General features: G+C 41.6%; 1 protein-coding gene across 1 annotated transcript in view; it reads left to right on the plus strand.

Annotated features, from left to right (window-relative positions):
• LOC308288229 (AP-2 complex subunit alpha-2-like) overlaps positions 1–15183 on the plus strand; it is a 96148-nt gene that overhangs the window by 38356 nt on the left and 42609 nt on the right. Inside the window, 5 exon segments of the mRNA XM_080729602.1 lie at positions 6861–7029; positions 7765–7902; positions 9011–9118; positions 12741–12815; positions 13981–14078. Coding sequence (XP_080585728.1) covers positions 6861–7029; positions 7765–7902; positions 9011–9118; positions 12741–12815; positions 13981–14078 — 588 coding nt within the window.

The following is a 15183-nucleotide window of genomic DNA, read 5'->3' on the forward strand; positions in this document are numbered from 1 at the left end:
GGTACGTGCTGTTTGAGGCTATCGCCCTCATCATCCACCATGACAGGTACGTGCTGTTTGAGGCTATCGCCCTCATCATCCACCATGACAGGTACATAGTGTTCGAGGCTATCACCCTCATCATCCACCATGACAGGTACATAGTGTTCGAGGCTATCACCCTCATCATCCACCATGACAGGTACGTGCTGTTCTAGGCTATCGCCCTCATCATCCACCATGACAGGTACATAGTGTTCGAGGCTATCACCCTCATCATCCACCATGACAGGTACGTGCTGTTCTAGGCTATCGCCCTCATCATCCACCATGACAGGTACATAGTGTTCGAGTCTATCGCCCTCATCATCCACCATGACAGGTACATAGTGTTCGAGTCTATCACCCTCATCATCCACCATGACAGGTACGTGCTGTTCTAGGCTATCGCCCTCATCATCCACCATGACAGGTACATAGTGTTCGAGTCTATCGCCCTCATCATCCACCATGACAGGTACGTGCTGTTCGAGTCTATCGCCCTCATCATCCACCATGACAGGTACGTGGTGCTTGAGGCTACCATCATCCAGTGTTGTTTTTGGCAGCAACTTTTGATGTAGTTTTAGTCATAATTTAATCACCTGAAATGTTTTAGTTTTCGTCAACTAAATATCATGAGATTTTATGGCGACTAAATCTACAGTTGATTTAGTCAACTGAAATGTATTTTGGCAGGCCTTGATGACATCGTAATGACTGATTTTACGCTGCGACGCGTTGTGAGCTTGTAGATCGGCTATTTTCAGCACGCAACACCTGAGAGCAACCAAACATAAAATGACTCTCTTCTCCACTAGTCCCTCCCTAACGTTTTAGTCTAGTTTTTATTTTGTTGACGAAATTGTCAATATATTTAGTCTTAGTTTTAGTCATCGCAGCTTTTGTCAGTGAAAAAAGGCAGTCGACGAACATTTTTCGTCATAGTTTTAGTCGACGAAATAAACACTGCATGACAGGTACATAGTGTTTGAGGCTACCATCATCATCATCATCATCATGACAGGTACATAGTGTTTGAGGCTACCATCATCATCATCATCATCATCATGACAGGTACATAGTGTTTGAGGCTACCATCATCATCATCATCATGACAGGTACATAGTGTTTGAGGCTATCATCATCATCATGACAGGTACATAGTGTTTGAGGCTACCACCATCATCATCATGACAGGTACATAGTGTTTGAGGCTACCATCATCATCATCATCATGACAGGTACATAGTGTTTGAGGCTACCACCATCATCATCATCATCATGACAGGTACATAGTGTTTGAGGCTACCATCATCATCATCATCATCATCATCATCATCATGACAGGTACATAGTGTTTGAGGCTACCATCATCATCATCATCATCATGACAGGTACATAGTGTTTGAGGCTACCATCATCATCATCATCATCATGACAGGTACATAGTGTTTGAGGCTACCATCATCATCATCATCATCATCATGACAGGTACATAGTGTTTGAGGCTACCATCATCATCATCATCATCATCATGACAGGTTCATAGTGTTTGAGGCTACCATCATCAACATCATGACAGGTACATAGTGTTTGAGGCTACCATCATCATCATGACAGGTACATAGTGTTTGAGGCTACCATCATCATCATGACAGGTACATAGTGTTTGAGGCTACCATCATCATCATCATCATCATCATGACAGGTACATAGTGTTTGAGGCTACCATCATCATCATGACAGGTACATAGTGTTTGAGGCTACCATCATCATCATCATCATCATGACAGGTACATAGTGTTTGAGGCTACCATCATCATCATGACAGGTACATAGTGTTTGAGGCTACCATCATCATCATCATCATCATGACAGGTACATAGTGTTTGAGGCTACCATCATCATCATCATCATGACAGGTACATAGTGTTTGAGGCTACCATCATCATCATCATCATGACAGGTACATAGTGTTTGAGGCTACCATCATCATCATCATCATGACAGGTACATAGTGTTTGAGGCTACCATCATCATCATCATGACAGGTACATAGTGTTTGAGGCTACCATCATCATCATGACAGGTACATAGTGTTTGAGGCTACCATCATCATCATGACAGGTACATAGTGTTTGAGGCTACCATCATCATCATCATCATCATCATCATCATCATCATGACAGGTACATAGTGTTTGAGGCTACCATCACCATCATCATCATGACAGGTACATAGTGTTTGAGGCTACCATCATCACCATCATGACAGGTACATAGTGTTTGAGGCTACCATCATCATCATCATCATCATCATGACAGGTACATAGTGTTTGAGGCTACCATCATCATCATCATCATGACAGGTACATAGTGTTTGAGGCTACCATCATCATCATCATGACAGGTACATAGTGTTTGAGGCTACCATCATCATCATCATGACAGGTACATAGTGTTTGAGGCTACCATCATCATCATCATCATCATCATCATGACAGGTACATAGTGTTTGAGGCTACCATCATCCATCATGACAGGTACATAGTGTTTGAGGCTACCATCATCATCATCATCATCATCATCATGACAGGTACATAGTGTTTGAGGCTACCATCATCCATCATGACAGGTACATAGTGTTTGAGGCTACCATCATCATCATCCACCATGACAGGTACATAGTGTTTGAGGCTACCATCATCATCATCCACCATGACAGGTACATAGTGTTTGAGGCTACCATCATCATCATGACAGGTACATAGTGTTTGAGGCTACCATCATCATCATCATCATGACAGGTACATAGTGTTTGAGGCTACCATCATCATCATCATCATCATCATCATGACAGGTACATAGTGTTTGAGGCTACCATCATCATCATGACAGGTACATAGTGTTTGAGGCTACCATCATCATCATCATCATGACAGGTACATAGTGTTTGAGGCTATCATCATCATCATCATCATCATCATCATCATCATGACAGGTACATAGTGTTTGAGGCTACCATCATCATCATCATCATCATCATCATCATGACAGGTACATAGTGTTTGAGGCTACCATCATCATCATGACAGGTACAAAGTGTTTGAGGCTACCATCATCATCATGACAGGTACATAGTGTTTGAGGCTACCATCATCATCATGACAGGTACATAGTGTTTGAGGCTACCATCATCATCATCATCATGACAGGTACATAGTGTTTGAGGCTACCATCATCATCATGACAGGTACATAATGTTTGAGGCTACCATCATCATCATCATCATGACAGGTACATAGTGTTTGAGGCTACCATCATCATCATGACAGGTACATAGTGTTTGAGGCTACCATCATCATCATCATCATCATGACAGGTACATAGTGTTTGAGGCTACCATCATCATCATCATGACAGGTACATAGTGTTTGAGGCTACCATCATCATCATGACAGGTACATAGTGTTTGAGGCTACCATCATCATCATCATGACAGGTACATAGTGTTTGAGGCTACCATCATCATCATCATGACAGGTACATAGTGTTTGAGGCTACCATCATCATCATGACAGGTACATAGTGTTTGAGGCTACCATCATCATCATCATCATCATGACAGGTACATAGTGTTTGAGGCTACCATCATCATCATCATCATGACAGGTACATAGTGTTTGAGGCTACCATCATCATCATCATGACAGGTACATAGTGTTTGAGGCTACCATCATCATCATCATCATGACAGGTACATAGTGTTTGAGGCTACCATCATCATGACAGGTACATAGTGTTTGAGGCTACCATCATCATCATCATGACAGGTACATAGTGTTTGAGGCTACCATCATCATCATCATCATCATCATGACAGGTACATAGTGTTTGAGGCTACCATCATCATCATCATGACAGGTACATAGTGTTTGAGGCTACCATCATCCAGTGTTGTTTTTGACACCAAAATTTTGATGTAGTTTCAGTCATGGTCTTTTGAATAAAATCTCATTTAGTTTTAGTCATAATTTAGTCACCTGAAATGTTTTAGTTTTCATAAGATTTTATGGCGACTAAATCTACAGTTGATTTAGTCAACTGAAATGTATTTTGGCAGGCCTTGATGGCATCGTAATGACTGATTTTACACTTGGTTGCGTGCTGAAAATAGCCGATCTACAAGCTGCGACGCGTTGTGAGCTTGTAGATCGGCTATTTTCAGCACGCAACACCTGAGAGCAACCAAACTTAAAATGACTCTCTTCTCCACCAGTCCCTCCTCCCTTATTTTGTTGACGAAATTGTCATTATATTTAGTCTTAGTTTTAGTCATCGCAGCTTAGTTTTTATTTAGTCTTTATTTTGTTTTCATCCATGAAAAAAGGGTAGTCGACGTGTCCTAACCTGACAGTGGGGATTTCCCTGGTTTGGACGTAGCGCGTGGAAGGAACACGTTATTCCAACCAGATCCTTTCCCCTCCATCAGGCTGGCCAGGGGGAGGCAGTATGGAGACCAGGATTACTGCATGTTTTTTGTGAGGGTATCTACCCTAATAGACACGGGGAGAACATGCAAACTCCACACAGAAAGGCCCCATCGCCAACCCCACCTATAGGGTGTGGGCACTGATGACGCGGAGGGATGAACACACCCCCAGCACCCACAGCGTCCCCCGGCGGGAATCGAACCCAGGACCTTCTAGCTGTGAGGCGACAGCTCTACCCACTGCACCACCGTGCCTCCTGATATTCCATAAGTGTTGCTGGCCGTCCTCCCAGCACAACAGATAGATATTCCATAAGTGTTGCTGGCCGTCCTCCCAGCACAACAGATAGATATTCCATAAGTGTTGCTGGCCGTCCTCCCAGCACAACAGATAGATATTCCATAAGTGTTGCTGGCCGTCCTCCCAGCACAACAGACAGATATTCCATAAGTGTTGCTGGCCGTCCTCCCAGCACAACAGACAGATATTCCATAAGTGTTGCTGGCCGTCCTCCCAGCACAACATATAGATATTCCATAAGTGTTGCTGGCCGTCCTCCCAGCACAACAGATAGATATTCCATAAGTGTTGCTGGCCGTCCTCCCAGCACAACAGATAGATATTCCATAAGTGTTGCTGGCCGTCCTCCCAGCACAACAGATAGATATTCCATAAGTGTTGCTGGCCGTCCTCCCAGCACAACAGATAGATATTCCATAAGTGTTGCTGGCCGTCCTCCCAGCACAACAGATAGATATTCCATAAGTGTTGCTGGCCGTCCTCCCAGCACAACAGATAGATATTCCATAAGTGTTGCTGGCCGTCCTCCCAGCACAACAGATAGATATTCCATAAGTGTTGCTGGCCGTCCTCCCAGCACAACAGATAGATATTCTATAAGTGTTGCTGGCCGTCCTCCCAGCACAACAGAACACATTTACACTTATTATATCGTCTGTTTCTCGTTTCAAATGCTTTCAAAAACATTCTTGTGAGCAACGTTTAGTTTGTAAACGACTCTGGGTGTCATGTTGGATATGGAAGCAGTGCAGCAGGTGTTCTGAGTCTCTGATTGGACCATATTCTGTTCTGAGTCTTTGATTGGACCATATTCTGTTCTGAGTCTTTGATTGGACCATATTCTGTTCTGAGTCTTTGATTGGACCATATTCTGTTCTGAGTCTTTGATTGGACCATATTCTGTTCTGAGTCTTTGATTGGACCATATTCTGTTCTGAGTCTTTGATTGGACCATATTCTGTTCTGAGTCTTTGATTGGACCATATTCTGTTCTGAGTCTTTGATTGGACCATATTCACGCGGCAGCCATCGTGGGATAAAAGTTTAAGAGAAAATAAAACTTAAAGGTGTATTCAGTGATAATGAAAGTGGCCGGGGGTCATCCGGGGACGGGGGTCATCTTGTCCCTTACTGGCCTTTATCGATTTTTTACACCGTTATAATGTTCTCGTTTTGATCATTAGACCCAATCACTGAATATCGGTAGGCCTACGTCTCCAGCTTCAGGATATGTATGATACTGATTTACTACCAGACTGTGGCATTTTATGAGTTCAGTAGTTTACAATCTAGGCATTTAGCAGACGTTCTTAATTCAGAGCGACTGTGGTTCTCAAAACTTTTATTTTGACCATCATAACTAAACATCATAACATAACTACGGCCATACTCTACCCTGATTGGTCGAGGACTGGCTGGCCACCTCTGAAAACCGAATCTAGCTATGCTCACAACACGGGCCATGGTGGGAAGTCCTTATATGGTCAGCACACATTCTAGTGAGGAGAATGAATGGAACATGTAACGATTATATTTTTACTTGAATGAAATACAATCACTGAATATACCTTTAATGTCTCTCTCTGTGTGTGTAGTGAGCCCACCCTCCTGGTCAGAGCGTGACTCTCTCTCTCTCTCTGTGTGTGTAGTGAGCCCACCCTCCTGGTCAGAGCGTGACACTCTCTCTCTCTCTCTCTCTCCCTGTAGTGAGCCCACCCTGTTGGTCAGAGCGTGACGCTCTCTCTCTCTCTCTCTCTCTCTCTGTGTGTGTGTAGTGAGCCCACCCTCCTGGTCAGAGCGTGACTCTCTCTCTCTCTCTCTCTCTCCCTGTAGTGAGCCCACCCTGTTGGTCAGAGTGTGACGCTCTCTCTCTCTCTCTCTCTCTCTCTGTGTGTGTAGTGAGCCCACCCTGTTGGTCAGAGTGTGACGCTCTCTCTCTCTCTCTCTCTCTGTGTGTGTAGTGAGCCCACCCTGTTGGTCAGAGCGTGACTCTCTCTCTCTCTCTCTCTCTCTCTCTCTCTCTCTCTCTCTCTCTCTCTCTGTGCAGTGAGCCCACCCTCCTGGTCAGAGCGTGTAACCAGTTGGGTCAGTTCCTCCAGCACAGGGAGACCAACCTGCGGTACCTGGCTCTGGAGAGCATGTGTTCCCTGGCCAGCTCCGAGTTCTCCCACGAGGCGGTCAAGACGCACATGGACACCGTCATCAACGCCCTCAAGGTGACACTCACATCCACACAGTTCACAATTTAGGCCAGGGGTCCTCGACAGGGGGTCCGGGACCCCTAGGGGGTCCTCAGAGTCACCACAGGGGGTCCTCCAAATCTCCCAATCCTTTTTATATTAACAACTTCAACCCTAGTGTCCATATTCTGAGAACTGTAGCCAAATGCTTTAGGAAAAGTCACGGAAAAGTTTAAAAATGCACCCATTCAAAACGGGTACACATTATTGCGTATTATTATTTTATGCTTTAACTATTGAAAAATAGCAGATATACAAGCTCGCAGCGCGGAGATCTGCAATTTTTTTAAGATTGTGAACATTGGAATTTTGACCCGATTTTGACCCTATTCCATCAGTGTCTTTTGAATCCTTCTAAGATTTCTTTGAAAAACCCATGTTTCTATGTCAGCAATCTGGCCAGCCATCGTCAAAGAAAATGTCCTTTTCTTTTTTTTTTTTTTTTTAAACAATATATTTATTGAGGAAAATGTCCTTTTCACTTCAACTGGAGCTCAGTTAGTCTGTTCTTGAGAGACTACTATGTCAGTGGTTCTCAAACCTTTTCATGTGAAGGACCCCCAAAATTATATGTATTTGGCTACGGACCCCCATCTTTTTTCACTGGTTAAAGCAGTCAATAATTCTAGGCCTAAATGGGTTAAAAATTAGTGGAAACCCCAAATGTACTGTATATGCTTGGCATGCATTCTTATTACTGTGTACACACAGACAGAGCGTGATGTCAGTGTGCGTCAGAGAGCGGTGGATCTCCTCTATGCCATGTGTGATCGCTCCAACTCCAAGCAGATCGTAGCCGAGATGCTGAGCTATCTGGAGACGGCAGACTACTCCATCAGAGAGGAGATAGTACGTAATGCACGCACACGCACGCACGCACGCACGCACGCACACGCACGCACGCACGCACGCACGCACGCACGCGCACACGCACGCACACACACACACGCACATACACACATTAGGGCTGATTGAATTAATTCATTTACTGCCTATTAAATGGTAAATGGTGCATTTATATAGCGCTTTTATCCAAAGCGCGTTACAGAGATTGTGCATTACATTCACCCATTCACGCACACATTCATACACCGGTGGCGGAGGAAACCATGCAAGGCACCAACCTGCTCACCGGGAGCAATGTGGGGTTCAGAGTCTTGCTCAAGGACTCTTCGACATTAACTCAGGGGGAGCCCGGATTCGAACTGGGAACCCTTTGGGAACCCTTTGTGCTCTAATAACGGTTTCTCTACCCCTGAGCTATGCCGCCCCATACTAGTACTAGTTATATTTATGTGTCTACTCTGCCTATGACAAGTATGACAAGTTTTTACCTAATTTGCATACATTTGTTGAAGGTTGCCATGTTTGATTCTTCCAGGTGTTGAAGGTTGCCATGTTTGATTCTTCCAGGTGTTGAAGGTTGCCATGTTTGATTCTTGCAGGTGTTGAAGGTTGCCATGTTTGATTCTTCCAGGTGTTGAAGGTTGCCATGTTTGATTCTTGCAGGTGTTGAAGGTTGCCATGTTTCCTTCTTGCAGGTGTTGAAGGTTGCCATGTTTGATTCTTGCAGGTGTTGAAGGTTGCCATGTTTGATTCTTGCAGGTGTTGAAGGTTGCCATGTTTGATTATTCCAGGTGTTGAAGGTTGCCATGTTTGATTATTCCAGGTGTTGAAGGTTGCCATGTTTGATTCTTGCAGGTGTTGAAGGTTGCCATGTTTCCTTCTTGCAGGTGTTGAAGGTTGCCATGTTTGATTCTTGCAGGTGTTGAAGGTTGCCATGTTTCCTTCTTGCAGGTGTTGAAGGTTGCCATGTTTGATTCTTCCAGGTGTTGAAGGTTGCCATGTTTGATTCTTCCAGGTGTTGAAGGTTGCCATGTTTGATTCTTCCAGGTACTGAAGGTTGCCATGTTTGATTCTTCCAGGTGTTGAAGGTTGCCATGTTTGATTCTTGCAGGTACTGAAGGTGGCCATCCTAGCAGAGAAGTACGCAGTGGACTACACCTGGTACGTGGACACCATCCTCAACCTGATCCGTATCGCTGGAGACTACGTCAGCGAGGAGGTGATGTTCTCCCAAATCTCCTCAAAAACTGGCCGACAGTACAAAGGCAGGGCCCTTAGCCAATGAGGAGCAGTGTTCTTGGTGACATCACTACCAACAAGTGTGACCTCATATAAATAACAACAACACCCACGTAAAATCTTTTGTAGTTTTTGAAATATTTAACTTTAAAGTGTAGGCACCATGCAATTTACCTTGTAAAAGACACATGTCTCTAAAGGTCCCCCTAAGTATTTTTAAAGGTGATACACCATGAAATTTCACTTTTCCTATTTTAAAACCTTTTTTGGGGGTCCCACTAGCACCTTCTATCCTCACAAAGTCCCATTTCTGACCGTTGTGTCTTTCTCTTTCTCTGGTTTGGTGGCGCAGTTCAGGCCAAAGGTGGTACTGCAGCTGAAATGCTCTGAGAGCCATTCAAAAAGGAGAGAGGCTCTCTATTCAGGAGTGGTAATTTAGCCTCAAACCTTTTGAAAAACGTTTTTGGGACATAAACAATATGACATAAATACTTTTTAAATGCATGGTGTATCACCTTTAACATATATTTGAGTCATATTAGTTTGAAAATACATAGTTACATTTGAGGTTTATAAATTAACAAGATCAACTACGGCCATTTTGGTAAATAACTTCGGAAATAAAGTTGTCGCGTGAAGATGACGAGAGTGAGCGAATCTCTCTTGCCCTCTTGCTCTTGGCGCCACATTACTCTGGCATACTTTTGCCTAGCAACGTTATTTAAACTTTAAAACGCTCACACGTCTTTGGACTTTTTCCGGCCAATAGGGACGAGCTGTAATTGATTAAGCCCCGCCCCCTCTGTATTCCTATTGGCTGGGCTTTAAACGGTCATAACTCCATTTCACAGCATGGTACCGTCTTGAAACTTGGTGTCTGGAATTAAATTATTACTTAAGCCCCTCCCCCTCTTAACTGTTTTACTGCTACGGACGTTACCGTTCGCCCCAATTCTGAACGTCGCTCGTCGCCAATACGGCCGTTCGTTCGTTTACCTGCCGCAATGATGGTCTAAAAAATCCATTATGCGTTAACATCAACAGAGACAAATTCACTTCCTTGTTGATTTCTCTGGCCCTGTGGCTCTGTGGCCAGTGACTGGTCTCAATGGATGGCAACTCAGAACGGCCAAATTCACATTCATTCTTGCATGACGCCGCCCTCTGCTGCCAAAGTGCATGTTGTGCAATGAAAAAAATGTAAATACAAATAAAAATAAAAAACGTCTATCTATCTACTATAACATCGCAAAGGTAAGCCGCTTTTTGCTGGCACCAGACCCAATAAATAAATAAAACATCTGGCAGTAAAACTGTTAAGGGGTTGAGCTTTAAACATCCATAACTCCAGTTTGCAGCATTGTACTGTCTCGGGATTTGGTGGGTGTACTTACACAGCCAATAGGAATGATCTGTAATTGCTTAAGCCCCGCTCCCTCTGTCTTCCTACTGGCTCGGCTTTAAAAATTCATAACTCCACTTCCCAACATATTACTGGTCTCAAAGTCGTGGGTGGTCCCACAGACCTAACGGCTTTCCACTAATGCCAAGCACTATTTCCCGCTAATGTTAAAAATGCTAATGCACACACTTAGCGAGCTGCAGGCACACTTAAATTTTAGTAGGAATTTTCTTTTCTAGTATTATTATTATTGTTCCAGGTGTGTTACAGAGTCATATTATTATTATTGTTGTTATTATAGGTGTGGTACAGAGTCATATTGTTATTATTATTACCCTTATTATTCCAGGTGTGGTACAGAGTCATATTATTATTATGTATTGTTATTGTTATTATAGATATGGTACAGAGTCATCCAGATCGTGTTATTGTTATTATAGGTGTGGTACTAAACGGTACTGTGTGGTATTAATATTATTTATAGGTGTGGTACTAAACGGTACTGTGTGGTATTAATATTATTTATAGGTGTGGTACTAAACGGTACTGTGTGGTATTAATATTATTTATAGGTGTGGTACTAAACGGTACTGTGTGGTATTAATATTATTTATAGGTGTGGTACTAAACGGTACTGTGTGGTATTAATATTATTTATAGGTGTGGTACTAAACGGTACTGTGTGGTATTAATATTATTTATAGGTGTGGTACTAAACGGTACTGTGTGGTATTAATATTATTTATAGGTGTGGTACTAAACGGTACTGTGTGGTATTAATATTATTTATAGGTGTGGTACTAAACGGTACTGTGTGGTATTAATATTATTTATAGGTGTGGTACTAAACGGTACTGTGTGGTATTAATATTATTTATAGGTGTGGTACTAAACGGTACTGTGTGGTATTAATATTATTTATAGGTGTGGTACTAAACGGTACTGTGTGGTATTAATATTATTTATAGGTGTGGTACTAAACGGTACTGTGTGGTATTAATATTATTTATAGGTGTGGTACTAAACGGTACTGTGTGGTATTAATATTATTTATAGGTGTGGTACTAAACGGTACTGTGTGGTATTAATATTATTTATAGGTGTGGTACTAAACGGTACTGTGTGGTATTAATATTATTTATAGGTGTGGTACTAAACGGTACTGTGTGGTATTAATATTATTTATAGGTGTGGTACTAAACGGTACTGTGTGGTATTAATATTATTTATAGGTGTGGTACTAAACGGTACTGTGTGGTATTAATATTATTTATAGGTGTGGTACTAAACGGTACTGTGTGGTATTAATATTATTTATAGGTGTGGTACTAAACGGTACTGTGTGGTATTAATATTATTTATAGGTGTGGTACTAAACGGTACTGTGTGGTATTAATATTATTTATAGGTGTGGTACTAAACGGTACTGTGTGGTATTAATATTATTTATAGGTGTGGTACTAAACGGTACTGTGTGGTATTAATATTATTTATAGGTGTGGTACTAAACGGTACTGTGTGGTATTAATATTATTTATAGGTGTGGTACTAAACGGTACTGTGTGGTATTAATATTATTTATAGGTGTGGTACTAAACGGTACTGTGTGGTATTAATATTATTTATAGGTGTGGTACTAAACGGTACTGTGTGGTATTAATATTATTTATAGGTGTGGTACTAAACGGTACTGTGTGCTATTAATATTATTTATAGGTGTGGTACTAAACGGTACTGTGTGGTATTAATATTATTTATAGGTGTGGTACTAAACGGTACTGTGTGGTATTAATATTATTTATAGGTGTGGTACTAAACGGTACTGTGTGGTATTAATATTATTTATAGGTGTGGTACTAAACGGTACTGTGTGGTATTAATATTATTTATAGGTGTGGTACTAAACGGTACTGTGTGGTATTAATATTATTTATAGGTGTGGTACTAAACGGTACTGTGTGGTATTAATATTATTTATAGGTGTGGTACTAAACGGTACTGTGTGGTATTAATATTATTTATAGGTGTGGTACTAAACGGTACTGTGTGGTATTAATATTATTTATAGGTGTGGTACTAAACGGTACTGTGTGGTATTAATATTATTTATAGGTGTGGTACTAAACGGTACTGTGTGGTATTAATATTATTTATAGGTGTGGTACTAAACGGTACTGTGTGGTATTAATATTATTTATAGGTGTGGTACAGAGTCATCCAGATCGTCATCAACCGTGATGACGTTCAGGGCTACGCTGCCAAGACCGTCTTTGAGGTGAAAACACAACGTTATTATATTAATATCCATAAGTGATAAACACAACGTTGTTATATTATTATCCGTAACTGATTTAATAGCATGTATTTAAATATCCATAAGTGATAATAACATGTATTTAAATATCTATAACTGATAATAACATGTATTTAAATATCCATAAGTGATGTAATAACATGTATTTAAAGGGATATTCCACTTTCAAAAAAACTTTTTGTCATTGTATGGTCTAATCAGGCTTGTATGAACACCCTGAACAGTTTTTAATTTTCTTCATTCAGTATTTAGATATTTGATGTAAATGTTATCTGGCCCTCCAGGCTCAGGGCCTCTCCCCACACACTCATTGTAACTTCAAACTCCATTTTAACCATGATAGATTCATTAAAAACACCCATTATCATACTACCCTCCTGATACGTGAGCAGGCCGTGTTTTTTCCATAACGTTTTTCATGTATTTTTTATATATTTTTATTGTATTTAATTTTTTCCATTTTCCCAAAGAATTATTAAAAATACATGAAAAACGTTATGGAAAAAACACGGCCTGCTCACGTATTAGGAGGGTAGTATGAGTCACCAGAAAAAAATAATGGGTGTTTTTAATGAATCTATCATGGTTAAAATGGAGTTACAAGTTACAATGAGTGTGTGTGGGGAGAGGCCCTGAGCCTGGAGGGCCAGATAACATTTACATCAAATATCTAAATACTGAATGAAGTAAATTAAAAACTGTTCAGGGTGTTCATACAAGCCTGATTAGACCATACAATGACAAAAAGTCATTTGAAAGTTTTTTGAAAGTGGAATATCCCTTTAAATATCCATAACTGATGATATCATGTATTTAAAGGAGCTATAGTCAACTTTTTCTTGAGAAACGCATGCTAAAATAAAGATAATGTTTCGAAAATATTTTATAAATAAATAAGCTTCATATATGTGTTCCTATTCAAAAATGACCGCAAAAAGCGTAAAATAATGATAAAATAATCATTTTGGCCATTGTCAGACCAACACTTTTACATTCTAGTCTATAGACTAGGATGTAAACAAAGTGTCGGCCCTACGATGAAAAAGTTGACTATAGCTCCTCCTAAATATCCATAAGTGATTGATGTAATATTTCATATTTAAATGAATGGTGGTTGGTCCTCCAGGCTCTGCAGGCTCCAGCGTGTCATGAGAACCTGGTGAAGGTGGGAGGTTACATCCTGGGGGAGTTTGGGAACCTCGTCGCTGGAGACGCTCGCTCCAGGTCTGTAATCGTATGCTAGGATACGGTCTGTAACCGTATGCTAGGAGGAGGTCTGTAACCGTATGCTAGGATATGGTCTGTAACCGTATGCTAGGAGGAGGTCTGTAACCGTATGCTAGGAGGAGGTCTGTAACCGTATGCTAGGAGGAGGTCTGTAACCGTATGCTAGGAGGAGGTCTGTAACCGTATGCTAGGAGGAGGTATGTAACCGTATGCTAGGAGGAGGTCTGTAACCGTATGCTAGGAGGAGGTCTGTAACCGTATGCTAGGAGGAGGTCTGTAACCGTATGCTAGGATATGGTCTGTAACCGTATGCTAGGAGGAGGTCTGTAACCGTATGCTAGGAGGAGGTCTGTAACCGTATGCTAGGAGGAGGTCTGTAACCGTATGCTAGGAGGAGGTCTGTAACCGTATGCTAGGAGGAGGTCTGTAACCGTATGCTAGGAGGAGGTCTGTAACCGTATGCTAGGAGGAGGTCTGTAACCGTATGCTAGGAGGAGGTCTGTAACCGTATGCTAGGAGGAGGTCTGTAACCGTATGCTAGGATATGGTCTGTAACCGTATGCTAGGAGGAGGTCTGTAACCGTATGCTAGGAGGAGGTCTGTAACCGTATGCTAGGAGGAGGTCTGTAACCGTATGCTAGGAGGAGGTCTGTAACCGTATGCTAGGAGGAGGTCTGTAACCGTATGCTAGGATATGGTCTGTAACCGTATGCTAGGAGGAGGTCTGTAACCGTATGCTAGGAGGAGGTCTGTAACCGTATGCTAGGACAGTGTTTCTCAAATGGGGGTACGTGTACCCCTAGGGGTACGCAGAGGTACTACAGCGGGTACTTGAGAGAACATGGAAAATGGAAATATTTATTTTACTGTTATGTTTAATGATAAAACATTGATAAATGTATGTGAACGTGCTGCTCTGTATATGTAGCTTTAAACCAAATTAAGTACAAATTTTACTGTTTATTTTCAACATATTGACAAAAACTGACAGTATTTTCTAGTCAAAATGTTGTCGATTAGAGCAGTGTTTCTCACACTACCAAATTTCAAGGTATCCCCCTAACTCCAAATGAGGGTTCATTTGGTTCCATTTGTACACTGT

The sequence above is a fragment of the Nannobrachium achirus genome (genome assembly GCF_963921795.1).
Source record: "Nannobrachium achirus genome assembly, chromosome: 7".
Taxonomy (NCBI): Eukaryota; Metazoa; Chordata; class Actinopteri; order Myctophiformes; family Myctophidae; genus Nannobrachium; species Nannobrachium achirus.